At 31.4% G+C, this 8,583-nt stretch overlaps 1 protein-coding gene across 1 annotated transcript; it reads left to right on the top strand.

Moving 5' to 3' along the window:
* Positions 1-3,952: 3,952 nt before the first annotated feature.
* On the top strand, positions 3,953-6,996 carry LOC106319778 (type I inositol polyphosphate 5-phosphatase 5-like). The gene is made up of 10 exons (XM_013758174.1): positions 3,953-4,055; positions 4,213-4,333; positions 4,417-4,494; positions 4,903-4,966; positions 5,043-5,147; positions 5,233-5,797; positions 5,880-6,073; positions 6,155-6,263; positions 6,357-6,505; positions 6,580-6,996. Exons 1-10 carry the CDS (start codon positions 4,002-4,004, stop codon positions 6,794-6,796), a joined length of 1,656 nt encoding a protein of 551 aa, XP_013613628.1. The 5' UTR covers positions 3,953-4,001; the 3' UTR covers positions 6,797-6,996.
* The last annotated feature ends 1,587 nt before the right edge of the window (positions 6,997-8,583 follow it).

The raw sequence follows: 8,583 nt of genomic DNA, 5'->3' as shown, positions 1-8,583 counted from the left end.
TTGTGTTTTTGGCTTGTAGGTTACGACAGGGAAAGGAAGTGCAAGAGTCGAAGACAAAAAAAAATGAAATACGTTAGTCCAAATTTTTTTTTAGCTTTGTGGATTTTTACTCTTTTTGATTTATTGGGCTATTTACATTATTGTGTTCTTCGGTCCATTCAAATGGACTTTGGTTGTTAAACCAACGTGATATAGCCAAGTTCGTGTGATCTCATTAAAAAAAATTTTTTGTTCTATAATGTATATTGGATTTTCCAGAAGAAATGAAGCCTCTAAAAAATGGGGGCCTAAGACAAATATTTCAATGGGCTTGGCTCAGTACCGGTCATGACTAAAACTTATAAAATCTTTCTTTTTAGAGAAAAAAACTTATAAAATTTTTTCAGTGTAATATATATATATATATATATATATATATATATCACCATTTTACTTGTCCATTATGTGACTTCAACTTGGTCGACCAAAAAACCTATGCTGATTCAGATATAAGACGTCCCATCTGAGGTTTCGCTTCATGTCACTTCTTCACATCCAATGCAAATGCTATGATATATTCCAGGATATTAACAAATGAAAATGTTAGTTTTATTTTATAATCGTGATTTTCCTATTTTATGCATGCTAATTAATAATGGAAAATAAATAAAAACATCAATCTAATAAATGATCAAATCTTAAGAATTAATTAATTTGTTCCACTAAGAAAGATTATTAAATATTTTGGAGAATGTTTTTCTTAATCTCACTATATAAAAGCAGCTAAATTTAAGCTTTTTCAGAGGTGTCACATAGGCAAAAAAATTGAGAACCCACCAATCTGCCATGTTATCCCGGACTGGATTTGAAAGACTAATCTTCACAGCCCATTATTACTAAATTTCGGAGCTCATTTACACCTTTCGCAGCATTCCATTTTAACAGCCCATTATTACTCAGATACTAAAAACCCTAACCCATTATTACTCATATACTAAAGGCCCTAAAACATAATCCATAACCCATTAATACTAAAAGCCCTAAAACATATAATTCTCTAAAAACTAAAAATCACTCATCCTCACCCTAACCCTAATCACCGACTCCATCTCATCATGATTCTCTTCCTCTTCATCTCATCTTCAACTTAAATATTATCATTTTTAAATGAAAACATTATTATTATTGAAATATTAATTATTTATCCAAAACCCTAATAAACAAAATATACAAGTTCTTAATGCACTCTATTGTTTGCAAAGAAGCTTTTCATATTATTTCCCTTTTTCATTTAATGCACAAATACAAATGTAGATTTTCCTTTTATCTAGAAGATGTTTTTTAATTTAACATACAAATTATGAACAGTTTGACCATGTTTATCATAAATTTGGTTTTATAAATATATTTAGTTTTAATATATTCATCATTATTTACATCTTATTAGTTTTAAACCATACAAAAAACATATATTAATTTCATATTTTAAAATTTATTTTATATTTTAAAACGATTAAAGTCACAATGACCAATTATTTGCCAGCACCACCAAAAACTCGAAAAACCCTATACAACCGAAATTTTATTTCCATATATTATTATATTTTATTTGTTTATAATATGTTTTAAAAACAAACCAAAAAAAAATTGTGATAAAGAAGGAAAGTTTTGATAGAATGACCAAAATGTTTCATGTAATAGGTAAAATGACCCTTATACCCTAAATATATAAAATTTAATTAAAAAATATTAAAAAACATTAAAAAAATTAAATGAAAAATAATTAAGTAATAGTCTTAGATTATACGTTTTCAAAATACAATTTTTTTAAAATAATTGTTTTAGTTGATTTTTTAATTGCAATTTTTTATCTATTTTTGTTTTCAATTTATCTTTTTGTAATTCTAGCCGAAGTTCACAACAAGTAGAGCGACAACCTCGGACCGCAGCCAATTATTGCTAGGATCATTAGGATGTGGACCATCATAAATCACACAAATAAAAATGTTTTCCTAGGAACAATTTTCATCTGTCTTGACATCTATGTTTGTCTAAAAAATACTTACTTTTAATTATTCCAACAACATTTCAAATAATTGCTTTTAACCACTCGACAGGAACAAAAAATGGAAGGGCGGGTGCCTATTTCTACGTCTGACACAATGTACCAACGGTTCGAGGAAGGGAAAATTTATCACATTAGATATTTTAATATTTTTCCCAATAACCGACGGTACAGGCTTACCGTTCAACCATACATAATCAATATCAATGAGACAACAATTATAACACTGATTCAAGAAAACATTCCACCGATTCCTTCATACATTTTCCGGCCCCAACGCTATCCCCACTTGATCAGCTTAGCAAGTGCAACCAACTTCCTCCCAGGTCAAAAAAAAAAACCCATACCTATCACACATACAAATAAATTCTCTATTTTTGTCGTTAAAAACAAATTATTTCCACAGATGTTGTTGGCCGCATATGCCTCATCCAAGGAAGTGATTTATATAACCACAACACAGATACAAAAATCATCATTGGATTGTGTTAAGCAATAAATATATAATACAATATTTTTTTGTAGATCCAAATTGGTCCGTCTAACTATATGGGACAATGAGGCGGCTAATTTCAGGGAGTTAAATCGCATATCTACCAGAAAAAAACCAAATCGTAATCATCACAAGTATCATTCCAAGGTTACATGAAGGTAATCAAATAAACATAAAGTTTATGTCTAACTAAATGCTTACAAATATTTCACTTTTCAGGGAAACTATCACTCACAACCACACCAGGATCGCGCTTTTACTTTGACAAAGACATAGATATCATACAACGCTTTCAAAAGAGGAAAAAACTGCTATCCTAAGCCTGATGGCATACCTCCACATGGGATCAAACTACAAGACGGAAACCGACACCAGTCAACTGTTTTAAAATTTACACTTCAATGCAAACAACCATATATTTTTCAAACTTACTATTGTTTAGAAAACAGAAACTGATCACCGCATCACATTCAAACAAAAACTCTATGGTTAATTCTATAACGAACAAAAATTAATTTCCAATATCTGATACTTAAAACTACAAAATATAAAAATTTACTTTAATAAAACATATTATCCGCGCGAAGCGCGGACCCGACTCTAGTTAGTATAAAAATGATTGATCCTATCAGATCTTTCCATCATCTTAAAAAAGATCTTTAAAGTTTATTATTGCAGATAGAAAATTAATTGTAACATTTATCTTTTCTTAATAATTATTATAAAAATAAACATAACTAAATCAGCCAAACAATTATTATTTTTACATATATTTGAATTTTAATTTATATGGTTAACTTTGGGTTATTCTATTATCTCTATTGACAAGTGGTTTTGAAAAGCGTGACTTCATGATGTAATGTTATTACAAATCCTAGTACATCTGTAAGCAATGTATATCTCCCCTGTTATTAGAACCTCCGAACGAATTGGCCCCAAACTCTGATCTTTTCAAACTGATTTAGAAAAATTGTTTTTAACTTTTATTAACAAAACATTAACTCTTCCGCTGATGCTAATTGTTGAGATCATCTCCAATGGTTTACTCTATTTTAGAGTAGCTTTCGCTCTAAAATAATCTAATCAATTAAATTAGATCTGATAAGGAAAATTCAAATCGGTTAAGTCGTTTGACGTACCTGATGATCAAGGTAGAATAAATTAATTGTTCATAAATAAATATGTAAACCAAAATTTAGTCACAACATTCTTTAATAAGCCCAAATTTAAAATATGTCATGGTAATTTTCAAATAGGACTCTAATTTAATTGATTAAGATTCTAATTAAAATAAACAATAAATATTTTAATTAATAGCAATACTTATTAGTCGTGGAAAACGCGAACCCTAGAAATACACATAAAATAAGTATCCTTCTCTTCCAAGATCTATTAACACCAATGTTTAACTTTTTTATAACTTCTCTGTTTCCAGTTTTTATATGGGTCGGAAAATTTCGATGAATGAGTTCCAGTAAAGATAGGGACTCTGAGAACAGCCACCGAAGCAAGAAGAAGGTTCTCTCTCTCTCTTCCTGCTTCAATTATTATTGTCACTGGAGTTGTTAATTTATAATTCTCTTCGAAAATGTCACGACGTGAATCCCATTAAATTTCGTTTTATATAAACTTGAAAAATAAGTGTTTTTTTGTTTTCGGTGTTTGTGGAGAATAGTCAATTCTTCCCAAGGTTTTTGGATCAAGACGGTCTGGTAAAGAAGAAGAAGATGCATCAAATAATATGAACAACAGAGGAAATCATGATGATCAAGGCAACAACAATGAATATTTCAATGGTATTTCTTCTTTAAATACGTACATCACAAGAAAATATATTTATTAGTCTTATAATTAATGGTTCTTGGATCTTGTTTGATAGATTTGAAGCGACGAATGGCTCCTCGAAAGAAACCGATACTTGACAACTCTTCTTCGATGATCTGGAAGACTGCTTCTGGTTAGGAATTTTTTGATTTATTGGGTAAACCTACCCTAGAAAAGTTTACATTTTCATATGCATGATTGCTTGCAAACATAAGAAAAATAAACGTACATTGTCAAAGTATTTTTTTCTTCTTTAAAAAAAATGGTAAACCATTCCCGGAGAAAGAATGTGAAAGCCCCTGTGACCACGCGCGTGGAAATCTGGTACGGTGCGAATTCGGATGTTTTTAGGGATCCACGGAACGCCTTGACCACCCGACCACAGATGTGTGGTTACTATTTGGGGTCTTCTTGATCCCAAATGAAATCTATGGATCTTCTTGATCTTGATATGTATTACTGTTAGGGGTCTTCTTGTTCCCAAATGAAATCTAGGGTTTGCTAAGAAAATTTTAATACTTTTACTTGTATAATACGTCAGAGAGAATGGAAGGCTTGAACCTATCGGGTTCTATGGCACCACCATCAGAGATTCGTGAACTCAGGTTTGATAATGAATCAATCTCTTTGTAATAGTTCTGTTTTTTGTAGAATCAAATTCACGTTTTCTTTATCTCTCAGGGTGTTTGTAGCTACGTGGAATGTAGGAGGAAGAACACCAAACAACGATCTTAACCTCGAAGACTTCTTACTCGTTGAAGGCACAGCAGATATATACATTTGTGGGTATGAATTAAAATTTGATAAGTTTTGGATTCATAGGTCCTTTAAAGATACAAAATGAATTATTATTACATGGTTTGTATCGCAGGTTTCAAGAGATTGTTCCTCTAAGTGCAGGAAATGTATTAGTAGTTGAAGACGATGAGCCAGCAGCTAAATGGTTAGCTCTAATAAGCCAAGCTTTAAACAAACCGAAACAAGACTCTGCTTCAAGAACAACAACCTCTAGTAGTAATTGTCGTGGTGAAGAGTCAAGAACACCAAGTAGTCTAAGTTTCTTTCAAAGACCTAATCTTAAAGTCTTGAGCAGAAACTATAGAGTCGATTCAAGTCTTTTGAAGACTTGTAATTATCAGGTTATCGGTACTTCGGTTGGTTGGGAAGCTAGGCGGTCTAAAAAGTATAGTGATCAAGTTGTAGATAACAATAATTATGTGGAGCCTGAGAATTTTAGGGTTCATGAGAATTTATTGTTTGATGATGTTCCTGCCACTACCAAGATGCCGGGACAAATGAGTTATCGACTGATTGCTAGTAAACAAATGGTTGGTTTGTTTTTGTCTGTTTGGGCTAGAAAGGAGTTGATTCCACATATATCTCATCTTAGGCTTGATTCTGTTGGAAGAGGAATCATGGGTCGCTTGGGTAACAAGGTACATCAACTTTTTCTATTAATTCAAGATTATGACACACACATGCAAGCAAAAAAAAATCTAAATCTTTGTGCTTTTGCAGGGATGCATTGCTATAAGCATGTCATTGCACCAAACAAGCTTTTGCTTTGTGTGTAGCCATTTGGCCTCTGGTGAGAAAGAAGGGGATGAGATGAGAAGAAACGCAGATGTAGCTGAGATTCTGAAGCATACTCAGTTCCCCAAAATCACCAAGAACCTTAGTTGTCGCGCACCCGAAAGAATAGTTGATCACGAGTATGTTTCCATGAAAATAATAAAACCTTCTTGCTATATAAGCAAATAAAAACCGCTAAAAGAGTCTTTGGGAATTTGCAGCCGAGTGGTTTGGCTTGGAGATTTGAATTACAGAGTTGCTTTAACCTATGAAGAGACAAAAGTATTACTAGAAGAAAATGATTGGCATACTCTTCTTGAAAAAGACCAGGTTTTGTAGTATAAATAATCTTTAATACTTGATCTTCAGTTTCCGTTCTTTTATTTTGCGTTGACCAACTTCTGTGATCTCTAATAATTTCAGCTCAACATGGAAAGAGCAGCAGGAAGAGTCTTCTCTGGATTTCAAGAAGGTCAAATATTCTTTGCTCCAACGTATAAATACTCTCAAAACTCAGATGCTTACGCCGGAGAGACCAATAAGTCAAAGAGAAAACGCCGTACTCCTGCTTGGTACTAATCCAGAACTTAAGACCCATGTTTTTGTGGTTTGTTTTGATTAAAAGTTCTATTTGGAATGTATTCAGGTGTGATCGGATTCTCTGGAGAGGAGAAAGAATAGAACAACTTTCTTATATTCGAGGAGAATCAAGGTTTTCAGATCACAGACCGGTTTGTGCAATCTTTGCAGTAGAAGTTGATGTAAAGAGTATGAACAAAGGTAGATTAAGGAAAGGTTATTCTAGTGCGGCTGCAAGATTGGTTGAAGATTGCATTCCACAAAGGCATAGTTTTTACGACTAAGATTGTTACAATTCTTTTTGAAAGAGGTATTGTTTCTAGATTGTATATAGATTTGGATCAACAAAAAAAAAACAATCTTGAGACATAAGTATATCTGTCTTCACACCCCAAGTCCCATATAAGTGTTACAACAACACTTAGGTATTGTTTGTAAATTACTGGTTTAAACTGTGGAAGGCTATGTAGCCCTCTTCTCTATATTTGAAGCAAGGCATGTATGTATTATAACTTATACCGTCATTCATCTGAATATTGCATCTATGCTATGAAAACTTTGCTCCAAATCTTCACATTTTACCAAAAAAAAAAACAAAAAAAAAACTGCGCTCCTCCTAACAATTTGTGTCTGTTCTTTATGATTTGTTACCTAATATGGTTTCTCATCCTTTTGTTATTTCAAATGCCCCTTGATAAACCTTAATAATTAGGTGATTCAAAGTGTCATTTAACTATTGCTGGAATTCTAAGTAAAGATAAGAGGTAGCATGCCATCGGTGCGAGTCCACTGGTGCTAATAATCTTTAGAGGTCCATTGAATCATGATAAATATTGATTAGCTACCTAATCATGTCTATTAGATTAGCAATGAATTCATTAAGAATAGTGGATATTCTGCTCTGACATGCAAAGTCAACTATTTAAAAAAATGAAAAAGATGGCATGTAGTCAACGAATTAGCGATTTCATCTTAGTTCTTTTGATTTTATGACTTTTTCATTTCACCCGTAGAACTCAGATATGCGTATTCGTTAAACCTAAGTGATGATACTTTTAAGCAAATAAACAAAAACCTATGTGATGATACAACATCGACATTGGTATAAACCAATCACATATAATCTATGTACATTTCTAAATTTTCCCATGGCTTAATCAAAATGTGATCGAGTTATGCACTATCTATAATGGTTGTTCATAAAATAAAACGAAAAACAAGAAATATGCTAGTAACATTTCACTCTCTGTGGTGGTTGTTGTAAATGGCTACTAAGAAAAATCGATTGCTTTGATAGTATTAAAATTATCTTCCAAAAGCGTGAAATCTCTTATATATTAAAGGAGAAACATTGTCATTTAATGAGTTCATATTACGTTTGCCACGTAGCAGCTTCACATCGATTTGAAAACGAGTACGCTGATGTATCACGTGCAGAAAGCTTCTATACCAAATTCTACATAAATGCATTCACACTATATACTATTTTATGTTTTTTCAATATAAAACTCACATGCATGTTCTTTGAACAAAAATGCATTTTAATATTAATTACGGTATTTTTTATATATTTATCAACCACCTTTATATATTTTTTTACATACACATACATGTAAGAGTGGGCACGAATCGGATATCCGCGGTTTTGGAAGTATTCGTGATCCAATATGTTTCGTCCGAATAATCAATTATCCGATTCGATTCATAGCCATCCAAATATACAGTGTCCCAGAAAAATTCGATTTTTAACCGGTTTCGATCCGTAAAATAAATAAAGAAATTTAAAAAAAAAACAAAAAAAACAAAAATAAGAGAAAATAATCAAATTTTATTACAAAAACAAAAAACTTATTTATTTTTTTGAATACTAATACCTAATTTAATAAATTTAGTAAATAAAAATATTGTAAAACTTATATAGAATATATTATTTATATAATATATATATATATATAATTCATTAAATATATGTATATATAAGCATATAATATAGAATATCCATTTTTTAAATATTAGTATTTATGATTTACTTTATTTTTTACGGATATTGCATATTAATATTTGCTTTTTT

Source organism: Brassica oleracea, unplaced genomic scaffold, assembly GCF_000695525.1.
Source record: "Brassica oleracea var. oleracea cultivar TO1000 unplaced genomic scaffold, BOL UnpScaffold00615, whole genome shotgun sequence".
Taxonomy (NCBI): domain Eukaryota; kingdom Viridiplantae; phylum Streptophyta; class Magnoliopsida; order Brassicales; family Brassicaceae; genus Brassica; species Brassica oleracea.
Note: the sequence above shows the minus strand (reverse complement) of the source record. Positions and strands in the feature narration are given on the sequence as shown.